The sequence below is a fragment of the Scyliorhinus canicula genome, chromosome 11, assembly GCF_902713615.1.
Source record: "Scyliorhinus canicula chromosome 11, sScyCan1.1, whole genome shotgun sequence".
In the NCBI taxonomy this organism is placed as follows: domain Eukaryota; kingdom Metazoa; phylum Chordata; class Chondrichthyes; order Carcharhiniformes; family Scyliorhinidae; genus Scyliorhinus; species Scyliorhinus canicula.
This window is the reverse complement of record NC_052156.1, coordinates 41,061,320-41,076,581: the sequence shown is the minus strand read 5'-3', so window position 1 is coordinate 41,076,581 and position 15,262 is coordinate 41,061,320. Positions and strand designations below refer to the sequence as shown.

At 44.6% G+C, this 15,262-nt stretch overlaps 1 protein-coding gene across 1 annotated transcript; it reads left to right on the top strand.

Moving 5' to 3' along the window:
* Positions 1–5,893: 5,893 nt before the first annotated feature.
* hesx1 (HESX homeobox 1) lies at positions 5,894–9,340 on the top strand. Its single transcript, XM_038812822.1, has 4 exons — positions 5,894–6,580; positions 6,862–7,055; positions 7,672–7,773; positions 7,892–9,340. Exons 1-4 carry the CDS (start codon positions 6,397–6,399, stop codon positions 8,012–8,014), a joined length of 603 nt encoding a protein of 200 aa, XP_038668750.1. The 5' UTR covers positions 5,894–6,396; the 3' UTR covers positions 8,015–9,340.
* Positions 9,341–15,262: the final 5,922 nt, after the last annotated feature.

The window sequence follows — 15,262 nt, the reverse complement described above, 5'->3', positions numbered from 1 at the left end:
TTCATTCTTCCTTAATCGTGGTTTCCCACCTACTGGGTTGACAAGGCTCTCAAACCATATCCAACCCATCGCCCGCACCTCTGCTCTCACCCCTTCCCCTCTCTCCCAAAACCAGGATAGAGTCCCCCGTGTCCTCACTTTTCACCCACCATTCAAAGAATCATCCTCCGCCAGTTCCGCCAACTCCAACATGATGCCACCACCAAACAGATCTTCCCCTGTAAGCATTTCGCAGGGACCGTTGGCAATTTAGTGTGGCCAATCCACCTCCTTGCACATCTTTGGGATGTGGGGGTGAGACCCACTCAGACACAGGGAGAACGCGCAAACTCCACACGGACAGCGACCCAGGGCCGGGATTGAACTTGAGTTCTCGCCGTCGTGAGGCAGCAGTGCTAACCACTGTGCCGCCCCCTAATGTTCTTTGTTCTAAGGAGGAACAACATAGATTTATTTCTACATTATGTCCAAGTGATACTAAAGAACCTTTCCAGATGCAAATGTGATCAAACCCCAAGCATTTGAATTTCTAACATCAAATGATCTGGTGGATAAATACACTTATGAGAATCTATGAAGATCCCAAGTTTAATCTCAGCTAAGGGGAATGGTTGTGGTGGGGTGGGGGGGGGGGGGGGGGGGGGTGGCAATTGTGTATCATAGGCTGAAGGAAATAAAGACTAGAGTGCAAACTTTCTGTAATATCAAATTACTTGCGGTGCAGATGTGTGCATATTCATACGTACTCCAATTGATAATATGGCTGAGTCAGGACTGTACATCATGTTTCTTTTTCATTCTTACTTATTCAAGGGATATGGGCTTTGCTGGCTAGGCCAGCATATATTGCCCATTCCTAATTGTCCTTGCGAAGGTGGTGGTGAGCTGTCATCTTGAACTGCTGCAGTCCATGTGGTGTAGATACATCCACTGTGCTGTTAGGAAGTTCCAGGATTTTCTGCCCAACCTCTCTGGGTACTATTGGGCGGCTAACGTCTCGATGGTACGTAAGTGGGTAATGGATGGGGAGGGGGCAGCATGGAAACGGATGGAGATGGCATCCTGTGGAGGCACGAGCCTGAAGGCACTGGTAACGGCGCCGCTGCCGCTCCCTCCAACGAGCTACACTACGAGCCATGTGGTGGCGGCTACCCTCAAAATTTGGGGCGGTGGAGGGGGAAAGTGGGGGGCTCGGTGGAGACCCCGCTGTGGGGGAACCACCGGTTTGTCTCAGTGAACATGGATGGCGGTTTCCTGGGGTGGCACAGTGCGGGCATTAGGAAGTTGGGAGACCTGTTTATTGACGGGAGGTTCACGAGCCTTGGTGAACTGGAGGAGAAGTTTGAGCTCCCCCAAGGGAATATGTTCAGCTACCTTCAGGTCAAGGCGTTTGCTAGGCGACAGGTGGAGGGGTTCCCTTTGCTGCCCCCGTGGGGGGTAAGGGATAGGGTGCTTTCGGGGGTGTGGGTCGGGGATGGGAAGGTGTCTAACATCTACCAGGTAATGCAGGAGGTGGGGGAGGCGTCGGTAGAGGAGCTGGAGGCTAAGTGGGAGGTGGAGCTGGGGGAGCAGATTGAGGAGGGGACATGGGCGGACGCCCTGGAGAGGGTTAACTCTTCCTCCTCATGTGCGAGGCTTAGTCTCATCCAGTTTAAGGTGCTGCACCAGGCCCACATGTCCGGATCTAGGATGAGTAGGTTCTTTGGGGGTGAAGACAGGTGCGTCAGGTGTTCGGGGAGTCCAGCGAACCATGCCCATATGTTCTGGGCATGCCCGGCACTGGAGGACTTCTGGAAGGGGGTGGCGAGGACGGTGTCGAGGGTGGAGGGATCCAGGGTCAAGCCAGGCTGGGGACTCGCGATATTTGGGGTTGGGGTGGAGCTGGGAGTGCAGGAGCCGAAAGAGGCCGATGTTTTGGCCTTTGTGTCCCTAGTAGCCCGGCGGAGGATCTTGCTGCAGTGGAAAGATGCGAGACCTCCGAGCGTGGAGACCTGGATTAATGACATGGCGGGATTCATTCAACTGGAGAGGGTCAAATTTGCCCTGAGGGGGTCGGTACAAGGGTTCTTTAGGCGGTGGCAGCCTTTCCTCAACTTTCTGGACTTTCTAAGTCTGGATGGTGAGTGGCTTGGAGGGGAACTTTCAGGTGGTGATGTTCCTATGAATCCGCTGCCCTTGTCCTTCTAGATTTAGTGGTTTTGCTTTCGGAAGGTGCTGTCGAAGGAGCCATGGTGAGTTCCTACAATGCATCTTGTGTCTAGAATATCTGTCTCAAAGTAATCACCATCTTCCAAACAACTATGAGCTCCCGTGACTCACTGTTCCTTTTTCAAAAAATAATATTTTATAGAAGGTTTCATATTTAACAAACAAACTAGACTACAACACAACCATGGAACTTATTCAAACATGGTACAATTGTCACGTTAACAACACAAGAAATCAAAGATATAGGAAAAAAACAACACCAGTATGCCCCCAACCTCACCAATAAACCCTACTTCCCCCCCCCCCCCCCAGCTGATGTAATTAATACTTTAAAGTGAGAGATAAATAGCACAGTGGTTAGCACTGTTGCTTCACAGCACCAGGGTCCCAGGTCCGCTTTCGGCTGTGCGGAGTCTGTACGTTTTCCCATGTCTACGTAGGTTTCCTCCGGGTGCTCCGGTTTCCTCCCACAAGTCCTGAAAGACGTGCCTGTGAGGTGAATTGGACATTCTGAATTCTCCCTCAGTGTACCCGAACAGGCGTCGGAGTGCGGCGATTGGGGGCTTTTCACAGTAACTTCATTGCAGTGTTAATGTAAGCCTTCTTGTGACAATAATGAAGATTATTATTATTATAAATTGCCGCCACCTCATGTAGAATCCCTCTTCTGATTCCCTGATGGTGCCACTCTTCCAATGCTATCCTGACCAGCCTCACATTCTTTCCACCTTCCATAATTTAACACTACCTGTAGATTAACTTCACCCATCAGCCCTGTGCTCACAGGCTTACATTGTGCACCAATACTTAGTTTCTCCCCATACTCCTGTTCAAGTCCATCCATGGTTCCCCCCACCCCACCCCCCCCAAACTCTATAACCTCCTTAAGCCCTACTTTAAAAAAAAATTCATTGATGGGATGTGGGTGTCACTGGCTGGGCCAGCATTTATTGAGTGCATTTAAGAGTCAACCCAATTGCTATGGGTCGGGAATCACATGTAGGCCAGACAGGTAAGGACGACAGATTTCCTTCCCTAAAGAGGCAGGATCAGAATCCAGGTGGATTTTTACAAACGTTGACAATGGTTTCATGGTCACCTTTAGACTTTTAATCTCAGATTTTTATTGAATTCAAATTTCGCCATCTTGCATGGCAGGATTCCAACCCGGGTCCCCAGAGCATGACTCAGGGACTCTAGATTAGTTGCCACTGCCTCCTCCAGAAATGGTATTCCTCTAACTCCGGCTTCTCATGTATCCAACACTCTTTCACCCCACCAATGGTGAATGTGCCACCAGCTATCAATGATGTAGAGATGCCGGCTAATGTCCCCTCCCTTGGCATGGTGCCAATTTTGTCTGACTGCATTCCTGCGGAACATCTCAGACATTCCACAATATTAAAGCTATAGAAATGTGAATTGCTTTTGTCTAAGGCAAAAGAACTCGTGTTATTTGCAGTATTTTGGGTCTGACAACAAAGACTTACATTTATATAGTGCCTTTTATAACCACAGGACACCCCAAACTGTTTCCGATTCCAGCATCCGCAGTAATTTTACGTCCCGAAGTGTTTATAGCCAATGTAGTATTTTTGAAATGTTGAAATGTTAAGGGCAGCACGGTAGCATGGTGGTTAGCATAAATGCTTCACAGCTCCAGGGTCCCAGGTTCGATTCCCGGCTGGGTCACTGTCTGTGTGGAGTCTGCACGTCCTCCCCCTGTGTGCGTGGGTTTCCTCCGGGTGCTCCGGTTTCCTCCCACAGTCCAAAGATGTGCGGGTTAGGTGGATTGGCCATGCTAAATTACCCGTAGTGTCCTAATAAATGTAAGGTTAAGGGGGGGGGGGGGGTTGTTGGGTTACGGGTATAGGGTGGATACGTGGGTTTGAGTAGGGTGATCATGGCTCGGCACAACATTGAGGGCCGAAGGGCCTGTTCTGTGCTGTACTGTTCTATGTTCTATGTTCTAGACCAGGGGTGGGCAAACTTTTCCGTGCAAGGGCCGCATTCAGAAATTCACAATTCACAAAGGGCCGCATAGTATATTAAGTAAAATAATTACTTCACCCGGTTATGATTGTGGGCGCCTCATATAGAACATAGAACAGTACAGCACAGAACAGGCCCTTCGGCCCTCGACGTTGTGCCAAGCAATGATCACCCTACTCAAGTCAACGTATCCACCCTATACCAGTAAGTAACCCAACAGCCCCCCCACCCATTAACCTTTAAAAAAAAAATTAAAAAAAAAAAAAAAAAAATTTTTTTAATTTTTTTTTTTTTTTTTAATGACTTGGTGGGCCGCAGAAATACCTTTGGCGGGCCGCATGCGGCCCGCGGGCCGTAGTTTGCCCACCCCTGTTCTAGACACTTGACTTAGTGGCCAATTTGCATGCAGAAACCTGATAATGAGCAGATAATCTGATTTTATGAAGTTGATTGAGGGATAAATATTGACCAGGAGACCAGACATAACTCCCCAGCTCCTCTTTCAAATAGTGCCATGTTCACATGACAGTGTATCACTTGAACATCGCTGGGAATGCAGCAGTCCCTCGGTACTGCCCTTGCGTGTTAGCGGAGATTTTTTGTGCTCAAAGTGGGACTTGAATTCACAACCTTCCCTCCATCCACAACCTTAGAGGCAAGAGTCCTTCCAACCGAGCCTGGAATGTGATGGGAGTCTGTCGTCAAGACAATTGTACCGATCACAAGTGTTTAAAACAGTGATAGATGGAGCATCTCAAAAGTTTTTTCTGCAAGTTTCGAGACTATTCCGGTATGGATTAAACCTGAGGCACTCTCCAGTAGGAAGCACTAGATGGCGAATAGGAGTTCGGGTTGATTGCCTTTCTCGCTCAATTGCCAGGCACAACCCTGCATTAACTCCACCGCAGCTTTACCCTAGTACCCCAAAGATTATGCTTTAACATACCAGGGCATCGAAAGATTTATTTTCTCTGTGTCTAAGCTTGAAACGCGACACTAGTTTACGAAATAGTTTTGCTGGTGTGTGACCAGTGACATGGAATTCCGAGTACTGCTCCACTCACTGAATCCTTGTTGGGCACATTCTGCGGCGGAACCCCTTCTTATTGCATTGGTGGCGTTTGGAGACCATTTGGAAAAGCTGCATTTGCAAAGCTGCGCTGGCCTCGACAGCCAGTGATTTGAGCTGTGAACGGGCAGGCTCCACTTTATAACTTCACGGTTAACCCCGTGAGCGGAGAAAGACTAAAATGATTAAAATTTAACCTTGGACAGGGTATAACATTTGCACTGGGCGCAGGGGGTTGAAAATCGAGTGGTTTAGTCTTCAAACGTTAACTTGAAAAGAGCCAATACCCACAGGCAAGCCTCGGCGTCAGATTCTCTGCGATTGCTTTAAAACCTAGAATTTGTTTCCCTAATTTATAGCGACGCTAAATTACACATCTGATGTCCCAGACAGTAGAAAAAAGTTAATTCCGGGAAAGATTATGACCAATTCTGGAGTAAAAGCGTCCCTGAATCACTTAATATTTCAACGGAATGAATAAGCAGCATGGTTATGGATTTACAATCAGACGGTGATTGTTGCAATTAATTAATCCAAGCAGATGATAAACAATGGCAGAGTTTGAACAACATTCTCCATCCCGCTGCAGCGTGACGTCTGCCTGTACTTTTGTCTTTCAGTCATTCCCAATGCAACATTGCATATGCATATAAAAATATCAGAATATTCATCAGGATTACCCTAATAGTATTAAGAGCTTACTTTGCTTCGGTGAAAGACATTCACCTAAATGAGATTATCCCTTTGGATGAAGAGTTCCTCTTCCTTGCTATTTTGCAACCAAAACTGAAAATTGATTTGCTTGCTTTAACAAGCCAGGGCCTTAAAATAAGCAAACTGCTACCATGTAGCTTTTACGGATTTTGAAGGAAAGTTTATGTGAGCTGGTTGGGGGAGATAACACTACCTCCTCCCTCTGGGTGGCCCCCCTCGTTTTGCTCCTATTAGGTACTAATTACTTGGCAACAAATAAACAATTATCGCCTCATGCTGCCACAGGAGAGGGAGGGTGGGTCTTCATTCAGATGTTAAAACTTTTTGAACTACACAGTTTTAATTAATGACGTCGTAAACCTCTACTGATATGTGGAAGGAGTGGGCTGGGACTGCAAAGTGGAGGGAGGATAATGGCTAGTGTCTGTCCCTGTGGTGTGAGAGGCAGCTCTCAATTTGCAGAAACTTCGAAGGCGACGGAGAAAAAACCGTCCAAATGTTCCTTCACTATTGAAAGCATTCTGGGGCTGGACAGGAGCGAGGAGACGCCTAGTATAACCCCTCATCGACCCTGGGCTGATATACTTAACGTTACAGGTAAAGTTTGGCCACTTATTTCAGATGCCGGTCTGTCTTGCTACAATTTGTACGGCGAATGTAAATGTGTTTTGTGCCTCCCTCTCCAAAGCATTCCCTGCTTGTGTTCTAGATTTCTAAAATAGAGCCCCTCGTTATGTTTTTTAACTCTGAGTCTTGTACAGACACCGGCAAATGCAGGCCATAGGAGCAGCACGCTTATTTTAATGTAATAACCTCACTCATATATTCTTTGGGAGCGCTGAACGTATTTTTCTTCCCCCCCCCCCCCTCCTTTTTAGCTTTTCCAGGGAGCTCGTGTCCAGGTTCCGGGACATTCTGTGATCGGTCAGTTACAGTGAAGGATGGCAAGGGGAGGGATCGGGAGATGTGTTCTACTGAGGCAGCCGGACCGAGCGAAGACCGCTTCTCTGATCGGCCAAACTGCTGCTGGTTCCGGGGTAGAAGAGCCAGGACAGCTTTCAGCAGGAAACAGGTCAATGGAGAATCTTTCAAATAACATACACACCGCCGCAGCTTCACAGTTTTTAAACAAAAAAAGTCATGTAATTTATATGAGATCGGAATCCTTACGTGTGTTGGGGGCGTTCTAATACCTCTTATTGAAACTTGTTTTGGAAAGTCTCTTGAATTTCCATAAGGCAATTATGTTGCCTCTTCTGCTGTTGGAGAATTTAAGTCATAAATTGAAAATGACCAACATCTTAATGTTTGGAGTCTACTTTTGAAAAAGTTACTTTACTCTACATTATTATAGCTAGCTTGAAGAGAACTGAACTATTATGCATGAACCAATCAACATAGGGCCTGATTTGCATATTGCTTCAGCGGGTCAGAACAGATGAAAAATGTTTATGCAAATATAAAATGGAACTTTAATATTGCAGTAGAGAAACTTTATTTACTTATCTATTCAGTACCCCCTAGTCTAATCCTCTCCAACTTGTTCTATATACGTTTTAATTGTTATCCCTTCAACTATTTTAATGTAAAACATTTACAGAAACTGCTTCAACAGTGTGGCGGATGATCTCCTTTAACCATCCATCTGTTATAACGAGTGATGGATTTTATCTGAATCATTTTCTCAGATTGAAGTATTAGAAGAAGAATTTCAGCTGAATTGTTACCCAGGGATTGATGTTCGTGAAGAACTTGCTCAGAAACTGACTCTCGATGAAGACCGAATTCAGGTAATGATGTGAAAAATGCAATATTAATAGACTCAAAACCAAGTAAATACTTTGTATATTGCTTGCATCCTCTTGCTTAAAATTTAAAAGGCTTTTCTTTGATACTTTGATATTTCAGATCTGGTTCCAGAATCGTCGAGCAAAGCTGAAAAGATCTCGTCGTGAATCTCAGTTTCTGATGGTGAAAAATGCCCTCATAAGTTCAAGTGTACAAAAGCAGAAAGTTGTCTCTCAGCTATAGGAATTTGATCATCAAAATGTCCCAAAAACTCTTGACCGTTCCTTGATGCTCCATTTAGTAGCTTGAACCTTTTCAGATCCGGGTGGTTGCAGCCTTCATGTGCTGAGTTAATGATTTATAATTAGGGCAGCAGTGTAAAACAGTTTAACGTCCCTGGGTTAGGGAGGTGAATCTTGTCTGACTGCAGTTCATTAATTCTTTTTGGAAAGGCCTGCGTTAGCTATTGATGGGTGTGAAATTAGGATTTTGTGATGCTTCATATAAATAATTATCCCTGTGGCAGTACACTAGAAGGCTGCCAGTTGGTGTCCAGGAAGCAGTAGACTGTTTCAAAAGAAGGAAGTAAGATTAATTTTGTAATGTTTAAATGATTCTGGGACAGAACAGCTGGTCAGGTGTCAGTCTTCATTGGGGGGCCTTGCTGTGTGCACATTGGTTGTCACATTTCCCTACAATATAACAGTGACTTCACTGACTAAAATACCTGGGTGTCCGGAGGTTGTGAATGGTGCTATGTAAATGTTTGTCCTTTAATATTAATCCTATTATACTGCTAACCAGTTTCTCTCCTATTCTGGTGCCATGTTGCAGAAATGTCTGCAGGATTTATAAATCGCTGCTAATATTTAAATTCAACCTACTCCTGCTCACAGGAGGTTGGGGCATAGTAAATATACAGCTCAACAATTGGCAGGGCACGGTGGTTAGCTCTGCTGCCTCACGACACCGAAGATCCGGGTTCGATCCCAGCCCTGGGCCACTGTCCATGTGGAGTTTGTGCATTCACCTGTGTCTGTGTGGGTCTCACCCCCACAACCCAAAGATGTGCAGGGTAGGTGAATTGGACACGCTAAATTGCCCCTTTAATTGGGGGGAAAATGAATTGGGTACTCTAAGTGTTTTTAAAAATTGGCTTTGCATAAAAATCTGCTTGATAAGGACTGTAGTGGGTAAAAGAGTAAAAATGATTTGTTTTCGTAGCGAACCCGAGTAACATTTTAGAACTACTAGTTTAGTTGTACTTCCGGCATAGTGTCTGGTAGAGTAGAATTTACGATTTTTGATAAGATCTATTAAATGTGCAGCTACACTATTTCCATAATCAAAAGTTGGTAATGAATGTAACATTTTGTTGCACTTGTAAAAGTCTGAGATGAATAATTATGTTTGGAAGGTTTCTTGGCCTCCATCTGTATAATTGTGTCTGTAAGTCAAGTATTGCCCCTTAAAACATCTGTGTGTGTATGTGAAACTTGTACTACTTTGGTTGTTTGAGCAGACTTAAAATAAAGGTAATTGCAGCAACTTGCATCTCAATAGCAATAGTTGTCAAATTAATTTCTACAAGGTTTATATTTTATATAAAATGTTGTGGAGGCACAAGCAAATGGGAGTAGTTGTCTGGTTCTGCTGTGCTTTGGAACAATCTTGTAACGTTTATGGGATTTTGCAGTGCATTCTCGGAACGTTAGTAATCAGTTTGCATCAGTGCTGAGAAACTATCCAGAGAATATCTGCTAAACAAATAATTTCAAAAGTAATTGATGACTTTCCAACAGTTCATAAATGCAAGTCACTTCTTTTCAAATGCCCAAAAGTACTGTGCCTGAATGTCGAGTGTTACAAGCAGATTACTACTCCCCATTGATTGTAGTGAATGAAAGAATCAGGCTGTGCCCTCCGTAGCCATTTACGCCTGAACGACTCAGTGTTCACTCCTATGTGTGCTGACAACTTTTCTTTTTGAGTTGGAAACTATAATTGACCTTTTTGTGTTCTGAGATGTTGGCGATTGATGGTAAAGGGGCAGGAATCACTCTGGAGTTCCTGCATCGGGCTGTTATCCAAATACTGCAGCTACAGAGTTTATTTATTTGAATTTTGAATAAATACAGGATTAGGCTTGGGTGTGATGCCCCCAATCATGCTATAACATGCTGCTATACACATGGGCTCAACACATTGTAGAATGGCTACTTGAAATAATTCCTGTAACTGTACCCTAACATGCTGGTTTCAGGGTAGGGAGAAAGTAGCTCCGGTTGCTGTCAGACTGACCAGTTGTGGATGGCAAAATATCCTCCCATCAAATATTGGAGAAACCAAAGCTATCCTTTTTTGACGTCTTCCATAAATTTAACTGTTCAGTCACAATTTCATCCTCTTCAAGGTATTCACATTGGCATGCTGATCCAATTGTTTAACCCATACATACTATCCATCCATCTTTTCCACAGCTGCTGAAATCCTTAACTTTTTTTTGCAATAGATTTTTAAGTGGCCTTTAAATCCCATCTGCAGTTTCTGGTAAGGGTTTGATTCCAACCTTAAGCAGCAGGCCTTTGCTTCTTATTTTGGTATTCTCCAAAAATATTTAGCATGTATTTTATTCAAGGTGGTGATAGGTACAATTATTGCTGCTGGGAATGAACAGAAATACTGCTGTTTCCCTATCCTTATTATTTTCCTCTCAAATATATCCTTTGCCACTTTACTCAAATTACACCAAGTCTAGCTAGTCTGGGACAACCAATTATTTGATTCTACAAGTTAACTGAGAACATCTAGGGCAACAGTTAATGCTACTCTTCAGTGTGGTGCCCTAGAACATTGGTTGAACACTAGCTGCCACTTACTTATCCTTGTTCATGCCATCCCTGGATTTTAGCTCGCATCCACTGTGGGCCATCATGTGTCATTTACCTACGGAGAGGATATGGTCTGTATTCACTTTGAATCAGCTAATAACCACATTGCTGTGGGTCTGGAGTCTTATGGAGGCCAGACTAGGTAAGGATGGCAGATTTCCTTCCCTACTGCACAGTGAACCAGATGGGTTTCAACATTAATCGATGATAGTTTCACTGTCACCATTACTAGGGCAACTTTATATTCCAGATTGATTAATTGCATTTAAATTCCACCAGCTGCCATGGTGGGATCTGAATCATAGAATTTACAGTGCAGAAGGCCATTCGGCCAATCGAGTCTGCACTAGCCCATGGAAAGAGCACCCCACTTAAGCCCACACCTCCACACAATCCCCGTAACCCAGCAACCCCACCTAACTTTTTTTTTTGGCCACTAAGGGCAATGTAGCCAATCCACCTAACCTGCACATGTTTGGACTGTGGGCGGAAACTGGAGCACCCGGAGGAAACCCACGCAGACACGGGGAGAATGGGCAACAGACAGTGACCCAAGCCGGAAATCGAATCTGGGACCCTGGAGCTGTGAAGCAACAGTGCTATTCGACCCAACAAGTCTGCGCCGACCCTACAAAAGAGCACCCTACCGAGGTGCACCCCCGCCCTATCCCCATAACTCTACCTAACTGCACATCTTTGGACCGTGGGAGAAAACCCAAACAGACACTTGTAATCTGCACAATTAGTATCCGATTATTTAATTGCAGACAAACTCTCAACCAGATCCACACATGGATGTTTTTCACCTGAAATGGATAAAATTAGTAGGGACATGGCTTAATTCCTCTTCCCTGGCCTGGGGCAGAAGTCATTTATAGTATTTTATTTGGTGTGCTGGAAATCAGCTAATACAGCACAGGCAAGAATTGGACTTGAAACCTTGTGGTCTAAATGGCTGATTGCTGCATTGGTTAATGCATTTGCCACTATGCAATAGGAAGAGAATAAATTATACTCCTGAACATTTTCAATTTAAGAATATGTACACACTTTGGCAAGTGTTCACAACCCCATGCACAATCCTTTATCTTAATCTCATTACAGCTTTGTAGCATAGACTGTAAAGTTTTCAAACATGCATTCAGCCACATGCTTAATCTCCCTTTACTGATAAATACAAAACGACACAAATAATCAAAGAAAGCCTCAGCTGTTGAGCAACATTAAGGAAAAGCCCTTAATTTATAGGCTGCCAAGAACCACTAAATATTGCAGATAGATAGTAAAGTGTGCTGCTGCTTATTACACTATTATTACAGCTTGAAGTGGCGTCCTGCTGTTGCCCCATCAGTTGAGAAATTTGACTTTAATTAAAACAGAAAATGCTGGAAATACTCAGCAGGTCAGGCAGCATCCATGGATAGAGAAGCAGAGTCAATGTATCAATTTAATCACTTCTCATCAGAACTGAAAATTAATTAAAGATATAGCAGGTTTTCAAGAAGAGAGGAAGAAGGTGGCGGCGGGGCGGGGGGGGGTTGTGCGGGAAAGAATAATGAAAAGGGAAGGCCGACAATTAGGGTGGAAGTCAGCAGCAATAAAATGAAAGGAAAGATGATGATACAGGCAAAAGGACAAATTAAAAGGGCAGCACGGTGGCACAGTGGTTAGCACTCCTACCTCACCATTCCAAGGACCCAGGTTCGGTCCAAGCACTGCCTGTGTGGAGTTTGCACATTCTACCCGAACCCCCGCAACCCAAAAAGATGGACAGGGAAGGAGAATTGGCCACGCTAAATTAATAATCTTTATTGTCACAGGGCAGCGCGGTGGCGCAAGTGGTTGCCTCACAGCACCGAGGTCCCAGGTTCGATCCCAGCTCTGAGTCACTGTCCATGTGGCGTTTGCACATTCTCCCCGTGTTTGCGTGGGTTTCAACTTCACAACCCAAAGATGTGCAGGTTAGGTGGATTGGCCATGCTAAATTTCCCCTTAATTGTAAAAAATGAATTGGATACTCTAAATTTATTAAAAGATCTTTATTGTCACAAGTAGGCTTACATTAACACTGCAGTGAAGTTACTGTGGAAAGCCCCTCCTAGTCGCCACATTCCGGCGCCTGTTCAGGTACACAGGGGGAAGATATTCTGAATGTCTAATTCGCCTCACAGCATGTCTTTTGGGACTTGTCCCTTAATTGGGGAAAAAAATTCGGCACTCTAAATTTATTTTTTAAAGAAGGACATGTTTAAAAACACTGGGTAATGGGGTCTTGAGGTTGTGAAATTGGGAATAGTAGAATTAATACAGCAACTTTACATCCCTCCAGACCTAACACCAACTTCAACAATTTTAGACCATAATCCCAGTGTTCCAGACAGGAGTTGCTGATAATCCTTTATGTCATTTAATCTCTCTTGTCTTCTACTTTATCATCTTCAACCTTTCCTTTTTATTGCCTTCCCCCCCTTCTCAATATCTTAAAAACCTGTATATCGCTAACCTTTCCCAGTTCTGAAAAAAGACCATTCATCGATTTGAAACATTACCTGTTTTTTCTCAGAAGTTGCTGAGTTTCTCAAACATTTTGTTTTTATCTCAGATTTCTCGCATCCACAGTGTTTTGCTTTTGTTATGAAGTCTCATAATTATCATAGAATTTACAGTGCAGAAGTAGGCCACTCGGCCCATTGAGTCTGCACCGGCTCTTGGAAAGAGCACCCTACCCGAGGTCAACACCTCCACCCTATCCCCATAACCCAGTAACCCCACCCAACACTAAGGACAATTTTGGACACTAGGGGCAATTTATCATGGCCAATCCACCTAACCTGCACATCTTTGGACTGTGGGAGGAAACCGGAGCACCCGGAGGAAACCCACGCACACACGGGGAGGATGTACAGACTCCGCACAGACAGTGACCCAAGCCGGGAATCGAACCTGGGACCCTGGAGCTGTGAAGCAATTGTGCTGTCCACAATGCTACTGTGCTGTCCCTATTGTTCAAACAATTAAAGTGTTAATTTATTTGTGAAGTTTGCCTTAGCAGGAACAAATTGGTCCCACTGGGTCATTTGTCTGAGAATGAAAAAGTTAAAGAGATATTAGCCCTTGACTGGATTAGGCAGAACTCCTATTGTGAACTATGTAGTCAGCATTTGGATGAACAATACACTAGATTTACTTGCATTTGTTTCAGTTTGTAGTGGTGATGATATGTGCCCTCAGGACAAATGTTAAATGGGTTAACTGGCCACTACCACCCTCTGAGCTCAGGGCTGGTCCCGCTCTCTGCAATCTGGAAACTGAATTTGTTCATACTAGTTAAAATGGATATAATAATAAATCAGAGACAAGGCAAGATTGTGCACTGATTATGACCCATGAAGGCTGCAAGTTTTTATGTAGATTTGTAATTAGTGAGCAATTAACTTTGATATGCAGGACACTTTTCCCGGCTTTACCTCTCCAAAGCCATCTTTAATTCCACAACTATTTCCCTCCTATTGAGTTGCCTCTTTGATATTAAGATATGGATGGTTATTCTGCAGCAAGTAACTCTCCTCCTGACTTCGGGTGGCATGGTGGCGCCGTAATTAACACTGCTACTTCAGGGCGCCGAGGACCCAGGTTCGATCCCCGCCCCTGGTCACTGTCCGTGTGGAGTTTGCACATTCTCCCCGTGGGTCTCACCCCCACAACCCAAAGATGTGTAGGTTAGGTGGATTTAGCCATGCTAAATTGCCCCTTAATTGGAAATAAAGCATTGGGTACTCTAAATTTATATATTTTTTAAAACTCTCCTCCTGACTCCCCCAAATTTTTCCAATTGCAATGCACAAGTGAGGAGCGACATGGAATTCACTCCAGTTACGTGGATTAGTGCAGTTCCAATAATGTTCAATAAGCTCTAGAGCAATGTGTTTTAAGGACCCATTTTTACTAACCGGCCGACCTTTGCAATTCACGCTGGTCGACTTTCACAACCCATGCCACCCGAACCTCGTGACACACCGTTTTCGCTTACCTTTAATTCGACAGATGAGCCTCCTTGGTCATCACAATCTCACTTGCTTTGTCACTCAATGTTACATTTCTGCAAAGGACTTTAGCTGACGATTTAAGTTCTCGCTGCATTCTTTGAAAAAAATCAAAAATTTGTCTCAAACTCACCATGCTTAGTCTTCAAATGCCTTTGAAGTTTTGTGGGGGGCATGGTAGCACAGTGGTTAGCACTGTTGCTTCACCGCCCCAGAGACCTGAGTTCGATTCCCGGCTTGGGTCACTGTCTGCACGTTCTCCCCGTGTCTGCGTGCGTTTTCTCCGGGTGCTCCGGTTTCCTCCCACAGTCCAAAGATGTGCAGGTTAGGTGGATTGGCCATGATAAATTGCCCTTAATGTCCAAAAAGGTTGGGTGAGGTTACTGGGTTACGGCGATGGGGTGGACTTGTTGACTTAAGTAGGGGTGCTCTTTCCAAGGGCCGGAGCAGACTCGATGGGCCGAATAGCCTCCTCCTGCACTGTAAATTCTATGATTTGTCAGTACTTCCCTGCATATAACACACATGGGCTTTGCATACTGATTTGCATTGGCACA